Below are 12911 nucleotides of genomic sequence, written 5' to 3' on the forward strand. Positions count from 1 at the left end.
GTGTGTGCGCTTGCGTGTGTGTGTGTATGTGAGCCAGTTGTTCTTCTTTCATTCCTCTCTCCTTCACATCTTCTCAGGGTCTGTAAGGAAAAATTCAAGGGAAGAGAGAGAGTTTTTTTTCTCTCTCCTTTTTGGAGAAATATACACAATAATATCACATATATATATATATATATATATATATATATATATATATATATATATATATATATATATATATATATATATATATATATATATATATAGTGTGCTGTCAAACCCTATAATAAAATAAAAAAGGTTAATATTTACAAAATATATTTTTTGTGTATATAAATATATGCATGACTATTGTATAATATGCTTGTTTATATTTATATATAAAGTGAAGTATGTATTTTGTGCAGTATGTATGTGTATTTATGCATATATATACATAAATATACATAGTACACATTTATATATTATAAAAAATACAAACTTTTATTTTGGATGTGTTTAATCGTTTGACAGCACTAATATATAAATAAATACTGCATCCCAATTTGCCTACTTGCACTGTCATATATAATAGTGCATACTTTTTACGGACCATTATGTTGCTTAGTTATGTGCCCTGTCAATCATCTCGAAACAACATCCACGTTTCTGTCATATTTAATTTCCTACTAAATTGAAGCAGCAGCAGCAAGATAATCTGCCATTCACAAGTCTTTTATGCTGAAAAATCTCCTCAGGTGTTCAGAATTTACTGATCAAACAAGTCTTTATAAATGTTTGCAGTGTTGCAGATGAAATATAACAGAGGGCTGGGTGATATGGCAAAAATTTAATCTCGATAATTATTTTCCATATTGAACGATAATGAAATATACTTTGATATAAGTTGTTAATGCTTCCTAATTTTTGGTAGAAATTCGCTACATCTCGAAAATATGATACATCTGGAATCTCTACATCCCGGTGGCCGAAAATTCGATATCAACATACTTTTAGATTCCCATTGTTACACAATTTTTTCTGCTGTGTAATTGGCTCTTAGATCAATATAGAGTAAAAGAGTCCAAAGCTTATCATTACTGGCATAAATTTTATCACGATACGATATAATATCATGTATCGCCCTGCCCGAATATAATGTGAAATAAATATGAATAAACTAACCTCATCATATTGAACAAAAACGATATATATTTCGATATGAGTTGTTAATGCTTCCAGATTTAAAAGAGTACCCCAACGATGACTGAAGCCACAAAAATTAGAGGGTCTATTAAATGGCATAACATGTTTTCGGCCGATAAATTTTCAGTGGCCGAAAATTTGATACATCTCGAATGTATCGAATTCAATATATCTCGAAAACTTGATACATCTCGAATGTATCGAATTAAATATATCTCGAAAACTTGATACATCTCGAATGTATCGAATTCAATATATCTCGAAAACTTGATACATCTCGAATGTATCGAATTCAATATATCTCGAAAACTTGATACATCTCGAATGTATCGAATTCAATCTATCTCAAACTTGATACATCTCGAATGTATCGAATTCAATATATCTCGAAAACTTGATACATCTCGAATGTATCGAATTCAATATATCTCGAAAACTTGATACATCTCGAATGTATCGAATTCAATATATCTCGAAAACTTGATACATCTCGAATGTATCGAATTCAATCTATCTCAAACTTGATACATCTCGAATGTATCGAATTCAATATATCTCGAAAACTTGATACATCTCGAATGTATCGAATTAAATATATCTCGAAAACTTGATACATCTCGAATGTATCGAATTCAATATATCTCAAACTTGATACATCTCGAATGTATCGAATTCAATACATCTCGAAAACTTGATACATCTCGAATGTATCGAATTCAATACATCTCGAAAACTTGATACATCTCGAATGTATCGAATTCAATACATCTCGAAAACTTGATACATCTCGAATGTATCAAATTCAATATATCTCGAAAACTTGATACATCTCGAATGTATCGAATTCAATATATCTCGAAAACTTGATACATCTCAAATGTATCGAATTCAATATATCTCGAAACTTGATACATCTCGAATGTATCGAATTCAATATATCTCCAAAACTTGATACATCTCGAATCTCTACATCTCGATAGCTGAAGATTTGATACTTCTCGAATGTATCGAACTTGATACATCTCAAATCTCTACATCTCAGTGGCCGAAAATTCGAAATCAACACACGTTTAGATCCCCATTGTTGCACATTTCTGCTGTGTAATTGGCTATTAGATCCATATAGAGTAAAAAAGTCCAGAGTTTATCATTATTGACATAAATTTTATCAAGATTAGATATAATATCATTTATTGACCCAGCCCTAATATAATGTGAAATAAATTAATTAACCTCATCATTAGCATCTCCATCTTCGCCATGTTTGTAGTTTAACAGTTTCGATCCATGTTTGTAGTTTTAATCGAACTCCTATCCAATGCGTGATGTATTGTGGCCAATATTAACCACTAGAGTTTGCACACATCTGCACTTCGAATGTCTACCAGAAATATTAGAGTATCCGCATATTGGAATACATAATTTTTACATATTATGATTTGTAACAGGCTAATTCTGTTTTCGAATACTATTTGGTGACGAATAGTATGTGAATTGGGATGCAGCAATGATGGTTTCCTACAACCTTATATTACTTTTTGCAAGAGAAACATTCAAAGATAACGTTTCCTCCATCATCAAGTCCTTTTAGGGGGTTTGCAGTTTTAAAACAGCTCCCAATGATTTAGTTTTGCTCTTAATAGTCATTGATATATGGATCCAAAAGATCATTAAAGATTAATTATCAATCACAGACAAAAATCTATGAAGATATCATTATAAATAAAGAGAAATTAATCAATATTACATCCGAAGAGTGATCAGAACAAGCTTTTGGAGACGCTTTATAAATTTCGAAGTGTTAAAAAAAATGCATAGTCAGTGTACAAAGATCTGAGAAACAATGATTTACACACTCCGATTGGTGTGTTGATTGAGAAATCTGGTTCAAATATGCATTTACATTAGTTTGTGTTCAATTTTTCTTGTTGTGAAAGACTGACAATCTTCAGTGACGTGTATAATATGAAACATCTGCGTTCAGATGCTCAATATTGAAGGATGTCAAGAAGCCGTTGCCTCTAAACGTTGTGTGTTTTTCCAGGTGAATTTTTAAGTGCATGAAACGAATGTAATATTCGGTGGCTTTAGCAGTGTTTCTGTGGAATGATGCCTGATTGTTTTGGTTTTGTTGGTGTGTTTCATGCAACGTTGTGTCGGTGTTGAGCTGAACGCCTTTTAGCTGGTCTGCAGTCGACTTTTTATACCTTTTTCATGTTCGCTTTATGGACTACTCTTGTTTTGTAACCAATTGGGAAGGACTTTAACTCACCGAGACGTCGATGTTGCTTTAAATGTCTTTTTTCTTATACAGTAGGACACTTAAGCCACACTTTAAAATGTTTGAATGACATAAGTAAATACCAGGCAAGCAACAGATTTCAAGCAAATACATCATGACTCTTTCAAATGCAGCTAAAGTGTGTTTGTGTGAATTTTAACTTTACAATGTTTATTTTGCTAGCGCACATTGTTATTCTTTAGGTAAATTTTGAATCTGTACAAGTTGATTGGCTGAAAAGTTGGTTTTGGTAATCTTCAATCAAAGACTGACTATTTGCTTCTGCGTTTGGAGTAGCAATTCTGTTGATTGCATCAGTTTGCGGCTTCGGCCACAATGTTTTTCTTTTCTAAGAGTAAACACAGTACGCAAATTATACATTGACGATTGGGGGGGGGCAATTTTTTCGGTAATGATAGTTAACATGCTTCAGTGAATCAAATTTATGTATTAATTTAGATTACATCTAATTTATTAATAAAATGTATTTGAAGTTTTTGGCATTTGAGGGATGTTTAGTGTGTTCTGACCAGGCTGATCTCATAAGGAAACGTAACTATTTTACGTTGCCAGTTTAGTGGCTAATTCGTACGAGTTCAGTCATACGAAAATGTACCATTTTAAAAAGGAGGCCTTGTCGGTGCCAATAGCCTAATGGTTAGTGCGTCGACATAGCACCGATCAAATTCAAGGTCTTTTGCTGACCCTTCCTCTATCTCTGCTCCCCAAACTTTCCTGTCTGTAAATCTCCATTGTCCTATCACAATAAAGGTGGAAACCCCTAAAAAATAATTATTAAAAAGGAGGCGAGGCACCAAAAAACCACCCCTAAACGCAACTTTCATTGGGGGAGTAGCAATTTATACTAAATATTACAAATGAGATTGTATGAATTTATACGAATTGGCCACTAAATCAAAAAGTTACGAATTGGCGTGAGATAGTGTTGGTTCTGACCTCCAGCATCCTGTGATTAGCTATTTCAGATGTCACTGTAGGTCTAATATACATCTATTTTGACTTTACTTTCCGGTTATATGTAGACACAAGCCGCTATTTTACCAGAAAACAGTCTTATGAACACTTACGGTGTCCATCTGTGAAATATATCTGCCAATTTCAGACTGTTGAATGAACGTTTTGTCGCATAAACTGATTGTCGCGATTCCATTCGCAATGGTATGAACCGTTATAGGGGGGGTGGTCTAATTGATATGTAAATTGTCTATTATTTTACTTATTGACATTACTATTTAAAATACAGATCCCCCACCCCAACCCCCAATTATTTGCACGCTAATTAAATGATGTGCGAAAAGAAAGCCCCGCCCCTTACTCAACACTCTGTTTCAGTAGTAAGTCAACATACTGAAACAAAAGTCTCAGCAACTTCACACAGACCACAAAAGTAAAGTCCAGCCAAAAAGAGTAAAGCCGTTTACTCTCCCTTCACTCGTTTCTCTCTTCTCTTGAACACAAAAGAAGATATATATTTTATCCTACTGTGGATGTCAGTGGTTACCGGTTTTCAGCTTTCTTTAAAGTATCTTCTTTTGTGTTCAGAAGAAAGAAAGAAACTCGTGACGCCACTTGAGGATGAGTAAATAGTGAGTATTATTTTTATTTTTTGAGTAAACTGTCCCTTTAATGCAATTCTCCGAGGTATGTAGTGGAGAACGCACTTCATACAGTACATTCACTACAGACCCACCACTAATAATAAGTGACCATTCATATTACCGCATGTAATAATAGTATATTATGGGATTCATATTACTTTAGGCGTGACTCAAGTACCAGCTCTAGGCCCCTTAAAGTTTCGGGATTGATATCAAAAGGGGAACTCTCAGAATCTTGGTGTTGGCTTTATTATGTATATATTGATGTACCTGTATGTATAAAGCTTTTTTGTGAGGAGGGATGTACTTTGATATGCAGAGGTTGACGTTTTTTCTTTGTGTTATTTAGTGGTTTATGAGCTCAAATGTTTGATCAGACATTGGAGACTCCGAAACTGGAGCATTGCATACTGACATGTTTTTTAATTGAATGTCACAGGCTTGTTTTATACTGAGAAGTATAGTAAGCGTTTTGATAGTTGTAACAGTGAAGGGCTTGGTTGTTATGAGAGTTTTCAATGAGTCAAGTGTGAGGTCAGCGCATCGATGTTCACCTTTAAAGATACAGTTGTTTGTGTTTTTTTATATCTGCTAAAGATCCAAGAGCTAATTTCCAAAACATACACGGGGAGAGGGGGAATGGAAAAGTCCAGCTGGTGATTGTATCTACATTTGGAGGAAACGTTGGGCTTGAGTCCAGCTCTGGATGTCTACATGCTTTGCAGTCTGCAGGGTATTTGATTATATTCTCGTCGAATGAAGAGAGAAAGCTCAACCATGATGACGATCCTGATTATGCAAATGATTTAGTGACGTTAACGAAATATGAAAAGTCTCTTTTTTTTTTCTTGTGATTAAGTTTGAGCAAATCTGTCTCTTTTGGGCAGAAAATACTGAAGAATTTAGAAATAAAGAAACATTTTAAAACATTTTGGTGTTTGTCTTCTTTATTTTTCAGTTAAAGTAAAATATATATTTATTTAAAGTGTACATTGACGTGTTTTTGTATATTACTCTTTGTAATTCATCAATTTGTGTATTAATAGGCATCGGTGACAAACTTCTGTGTTCTGTGCCCCAGTAAAGGCTTTGAGTTATTTACTTTATTCATTCACGGCCACTTTATTGGGTACACCTTACTAGTACCTGGTTGGAACTCTTTTTAGCCTTCAGAACTGCCTCAATCCTTCGTGATATAGATTCAACAAGATACTGGAAATATTTCTAAGAGACTTTGCTCCACATTGACATGATAGCATCACACAGTTGCTGCAGATTTGTCGGCTGCACATCCATGATGCCAATCATTCCTCTGCATCCCAAAGGTGCTCTATTGGATTGAGTTATGGTGACTGTGGAGGCCATTTGAGTACAGTGAACCCTTTGTCATGTTTCTGTTCTTAGCTGACAGGAGTGGCACCCGCTGTGGTCTTCTGCTGCTGCAGCCCATACGCCTCAAGGTTGGACATGTTGTGTGTTCAGAGATGCTCTTCTGCAGACCTCAGAGATTTTCTCTTGTTCGGACCATTCTCTGTAAACCCTAAAGATGGTTGTGCGTGAAAATCCCAGTAGATCAGCAGTTTCTGAAATACTCAGACCAGCCCGTCTGGCACCATCAACCATGCCACGTTCAGAATCACTTAAATCACTTTCTTCCTGCAGCAGATCATCTCCACCATGTCTACATGCCTAAATCCCTTAAGTTGCTGCCATGTGATTGGCTGATTACAAATTTGCGTTAACAAGCAGTTGGACAGGTGTACCTAATAAAGTGACCGGTGAGTGAATGTCAGTGTATTATTTAACAGTGGCAAATCCAATGCAATTGGCCAAATAACTTAAATAGTCAATTTGCAACATTACTGCTTGTACATGTTGCACACTTTAACTTTGGGTGTTTTCAGTGTGATTTTGCAGCTTATAAAGTGTTAAAATTTGTGTAATTTACTGGTTTTAAAACTAAATTTTTATCTTGCAGCAAATTTGCCCGTCTTGGAAAATGCTCATTTAAATACAGAAATACGCTGCCATTTTACAGATTACATTTTAAAATGAGTTTTGCTACTCGTATGCTTCCATACAGTATACACACTGTACATACACATTCCATACAGTATGCACACTGATAACCCTTGGCCCAGGCTGTTTAAAGCTATAATTTTGTAAATAATGTTCTTACACCGACCGCTTATTTTACATCATAAGACATGTTTCATGAGCATTCACAGAGATTCATTTGGACGTGTTTGTATGTATTGATTTTTAATCTCAACAGGGAACCATTGACTTGTAATTTAGCCTACGAATTACCAATGACCACGGATTTAGCTAAAAATCATCTTTAATGATCCACGGAAGAAAGAAAAATCACCTCTTCAAAGAGTGAGGGTGAGTAAATTAAGTTTAACAAACTAAATGATGATTTTTTTTGGGATGAACTACCCCTTTAAATGACCCAACGTTAGAATATCTCAGAAACAGTCTCACGCAGGTGCAGTACTTACTTGATTGGAGTTCTAGATGACAACCAACTAGCACTATAGGCTAACGGCTCACCAATAAACGTGGGGAGGAAAGTGTTACTGGGTATTCATGCTAAATCACACTGTATATTCCTAACACCCACGATAAAGGTATTGTTTTCGTGTTAAAATGAGTTTTTGTTCTCTAAGCAAAGACGACACGCGAAAGTTTTATTTTTTCTACCTCGACGTCGCGGTTAAACAACAGCATACTAATGTTACACGACCATGATCTCCACAGGTAATAACTGTGTTTTATTTAGTGTTAAATACTACCAATGTGAGTTTAAATATCATTTTGCGTGACATATATTGCCAAACTACCGAAAGCAGATACATAAGATCTTGAAAATAAAATTAGCAAATGGTTTGAAAATGAAAGTCAAAACCAACATTAGTAACGCAGTAGCCTATTCATAATGTTAAAGAGGTTTAAAATGTATTATTTAGACTAATAACATTATAATTTTGTTGGGTGCAGTGGCTGATATTTAAATGAATGCCTATTTAAATGTTTCTGTTCTGCTAAATTGCTTGTAACCTTGAGTGTTTTTTATTTTTATTTGCTAGCTTGGACCAAAACAGCATGTGTTTAATGGCTTTATCTTTGCAGATCCCTTTATATTTTGCAGACTGCTGTCAAGTTAATCCTGAAGAGATCAGGTAAGATACTACAATGATAATGATCACCTCAGGTAGTAATTATGTGTTTTATTCAGTGTTAAATGCTACCAATGCGAGTTTAAATACCATTTAACGTTACATTTATTGCCATACTACTGAAAGCAGCAGCAGAAAGTTCACCTCAGATCTTGAAAATAAAGTTATAAAATGGTTGGAAGATGAAAGTCACTGACTCAGTGCAAACCAACAACACTAATCATCCAGTAGCCTATTAATAATGTTAAAGAAGTTTAATATGTATTAATAAGACTAATAACCTTACCATTTTGTTGGGTGCAGTAGCTGATATTTAAATGAATGCCTATTTAAATGTTTATGTTATGCCAAATTGCTTGTAACCTAACAGCATGTGTTTAATGGCTCTATCTCTGCAGATCCTCTTATGTATCGCAGACTGCTGTCAAGTTCATCCCGAAGACATCAGGTAAGAAACTACAATGAAAATGATCACTTGAGGTCATGATTATTTGTTTATTCACTGTTAAATGCTACCAATGTGAGTTTAAACACCATTTTATGTGGCATTTATTGCCAACTACTGAAAGCAGCAGCAGAAAGTTTACCTCAGATCTTGAAAATAAAATTAGCAAATGGTTTGAAAATGAAAGTCATTGACTAAGTACAAAACAACATTAGTCACTCAATAGCCTATTATTAATAGTAAAGAGGTTTAATATGTATTAATTAGACTAATAAAATAAATTTTGTTGGGTGCAGTGGCTGATATTTAAATGAATGCCTATTTAAATGTTTCTTTTCTGCCAGATTGCTTGTAACCTAACAGCATGTGTTTAATGGCTCTATCTCTACAGATCCTCTTGCAGTATGTATCCCAGACTGCTGTCAAGTTCATCCTGAAGAGATCAGGTAAGACTTCCTCTTCTCCTGTTATGTTTTGTCATGTGATTGCTGAGTATCTGTACAATTGTAACTCTGCATTATTCAACACTGAGTCTGCACATATGTCATGGTTAACAATTGGCAATAGCAGGTTTTAAAGTGTTTAAAGCTCTTTAGTTCATCAGTTTGCCATGTAGTTTGGCTGTCTTGAAACAAAATATCCTTTAATGTTCACTTTGACTACTTATTTTTTTGCAACACATGGAATAATAATACAATTTGTGTCTGTGTGTATATATTTAAAAATAAATTTTTAGTCCTCCAGTGAAGTTTTAATTAATATTCAGATATTTCCCATCTGATGTTCAACAAAGACAAATATTTATGCATGTATGTGGATGAATGAATGAAATGAAAATGTAAAAACTGCTAAGGTTAATATTATTAGCCCCTAAAGATTTCTTTTGCGATTGGCGACTATTGTCCTATGACTTGCCTAGTTAACCAAACTAACCTAGTTAAGTCTTTAAATGGCACTTTAATCTGAATACTAGTATCTTAATATACTAGTAAAATAACTCTATGTAGTGTTCTCATGGCAAAGACAAATTAAAATAAATTAGCAATTAGTTATAAAACTACTGTATTATGTTTAAAATGTGTCTGGAAAAAATGTTGCATATATATGCTCGATAAATAGTGTACTTTCTTTAGTCTTTTTAAAGAAGAAAACCAGATGGTGTAGTTTTGACATCTGCCAGCAGGGGCTCCTGGAGTCAAGCCAGCCAAACCTTGACCCTCAGTCTGTGAGCCCACCAAAAATCAACACATAAACAACACAACGAAGGCTTATTACACCAGTAAACTTTGGACCTGTAAACAAGCTAAATCACAGACCTTGGATGATGTTTATATTTTTTATCAGACTGAAATAGTTGTGTTAGACTCCCAAGTGTATATTGTGGTGAAATCGACAGCACATCTCGTCAAGAGATACTGACTCAGCAAAAACAGCCTGTTCTCTGCTGAACAAACAATCCTCGCTCCATGTGCTGATGTCACGAATTACTGATACTCAAAGCACTGTAATCCAGTAGTTTCTCAGAAATTGCATACTTTACTGAGTTAAAATGTAGAAAAACATTATATATGAAAAAAAAAATAAAGCTGTAAGAATAAGTAATCAAACAAATTAATAAGTTAACAATTATTCAAAGTACAAAAGGTGCATTTTTAGGACTTTTGGGCCCCATAGCCAAATTTACCTAGGGCCCCCAAATCACTAAATCCGCCCCTGAGTGTGAAGCATTAAAAGTGTCCAATTAGACACAAAATTATTACACACATCGTCTGAAAGACTGTTCAGACTGAGGATGAAGATCAAGATGTCTACCGTACAATCATTAAATGGACTACAGAATGTTACGTTTTCACACACATGCACAAACTGCATGCGTTCTCTCAGTGCTGCATGATCTTGGTTTGTTGCGTTTTAAAGTCACGGGAAGATTTGTTTTCCTTTTAAGGTTATATTTCTCCGCATGTATATACATCAAACTTAAGCTACATTTTTAACCTGAAGCGCAGAAAGTGCAATAACATTCGTGGCGTAATGCTCATTACTCACAACTCTTGATTACTTTTAGAAAGTCGACTATATTACTCATACTTTGAGTAGTGTTTATTAAAGATACTTTTACTGTAGTTGCACTACTTTTTTTGGGCAAGTAATGGTACATTTACTTGAGTGGGATTTTTTTTTAAAAACTTTTCAGTAATCTTTCCACTACTGTTACTTAAAGTCAGGAGTGGACTGTGGGGGCCTAGGAAATCTGAGGGCTCCCAATAAATACCTAGAGGTTTCCGTAAATCCATAAACACACAATGTATTTGTATTTATATTTTGTATGGTGAGAGTGTCACACACACAAATTATATATATATATTAGTTACTGTGTGTGTGTGTGTGTGTGTGTGTATGTATGTGTATATATAAACATATATATATATTACTGTGTATATACTACCTGACAAAAGTCTTGTCGCCTATCCAAGTTTTAGGAACAACAAATAATAACTTCACTTCGAGTTGATCATTTGGTATCAGAAGTGGCTTGTATGAAAGGCAAAGGCCTCTAGATTACTATTATTTTGCCAAAATAAAATATAATCATGCCTTTGACTTTTAATTATTTAAGTAGGATAGAAGGGTCTGCCTTTGCTTAGACAAGTTCACCAAGATTCTTTGGATTCATCTTCAGTGCCTCCTCCTCCTTCAACCCACCCCTGACATGCTCAATAATGTTCATATCCGGTGAATGGGCTGGCCAATCCTGGAGCACCTTGACCTTCTTTGCTTTCAGGAGCTTTGATGTGGAGGCTGAAATATGAGAAGAAGCGCTATGCTGCTGAAGAATTTGCCCTCTCCTGTGGTTTGTAATGTAATGGGCAACACAAGTGTCTTGATACCTCAGGCTGTTGATGTTGCCATCCACTCTGCAGATCTTTCGCACGCCCCCATACTGAATGTAACACCAAACCATGATTTTTCCTTCACCAAACTTGACTGATTTCTATGAGAATCTTGGGTCCGTGTGGGTTCCAGTAGGTCTTCTGCAGTATTTGTGATGATTGGGATGCAGATCAACAGATGATTCAGCAGAAAAATCCACATCTGGTACTTTTCCAAATGATCAACTAGAAGTCAAGTTATTTTTTGTTGCTTTTATCATATATATATATATGTATGTGTATATATATATATATATATATGTATGTGTATATATATATATATATATATATATATATATATATATATATAAATATATGTATATATATATATATATATATATATATATATATATATATACACATACATATATATATATATATATATATATATATATATATATATATATATATATATTTAATGATGAGTAATAGTTAATTCACACTTTATGGTACTTTTTTGTAAACAGTTTTATTTAGTTTTTATTAAAAGTTTTTTATGTAGTTAAAAAAAAATCTTTTATACTGTTGTGTGTTCATTTTAGTTTCACAAGAAAACCAATCATCAAAAATGTAGATATTGCATTGTGTTGAAAAAAAAAAATGTAGAAAAGAGGGTGTGATTGTTCTGAGAAAGAGACGGCGAAATAGGGCAGATTAGGACTGTTTGGCCCCCAAAGCCTTGAATCTGCCCCTGCTTACTGTAAGAATGACTACTATCATTTTCTCACATTGTATTAAGCAAGCATGTGCACATACACACTTTCTGTCCCTGCATTAAATTACACAGACTGACACACTGATCATCAGTATAGAAACCTTTATTTTGTGTCATGTTGCTGCATTGCTGTCAGATTATAAAATGAAAACAAATGACTGGGGTGTAGATGAAGCTGCGTTGAGGATCAGGCGTTGCACAGGTTTCCATGGCAGCATTTCCAGCCTTTCCTCTCGCAGAACTGCTCACTCACACAGCCTTTCTCTCCGGTCGCTGTAGGACAGATATGTAGTTAATCATCTGGAACATTTCAAACCTCCCCATATTTCCTGTTGACATATTATCTTCCAGTTTTTCCAGGTTGCAGTGAGGGCAACTGTGATTAGCTAAATGTCCACATACACACACAAAATCATATTTATTTATGTTTAATCACTCACTCACCCTTTCAGCTGTTCAAATTTTGAAATGAAATGCATTGTTCAGCACAATTAGGTTAGATTTTAATATCACGTGTTTGCATTGTAGCTGATACAATACCATACTAACAAAAAACACATTATAGCACACTATTA

General features: G+C 34.4%; 1 protein-coding gene across 1 annotated transcript in view; it reads right to left on the reverse strand.

The window, feature by feature from the left end:
- Positions 1-12421: 12421 nt before the first annotated feature.
- wu:fj16a03 (uncharacterized protein LOC335475 homolog) overlaps positions 12422-12911 on the reverse strand; it is a 5551-nt gene continuing 5061 nt past the window's right edge. Inside the window, exon 3 of the mRNA XM_056471010.1 lies at positions 12422-12609. Within this exon, the coding sequence (XP_056326985.1) occupies positions 12524-12609 (86 nt within the window). The 3' untranslated portion in view covers positions 12422-12523. The remainder of the gene's footprint in view (positions 12610-12911) is intronic.

Source organism: Danio aesculapii, chromosome 13 (genome assembly GCF_903798145.1).
Source record: "Danio aesculapii chromosome 13, fDanAes4.1, whole genome shotgun sequence".
Lineage (NCBI taxonomy): Eukaryota > Metazoa > Chordata > Actinopteri > Cypriniformes > Danionidae > Danio > Danio aesculapii.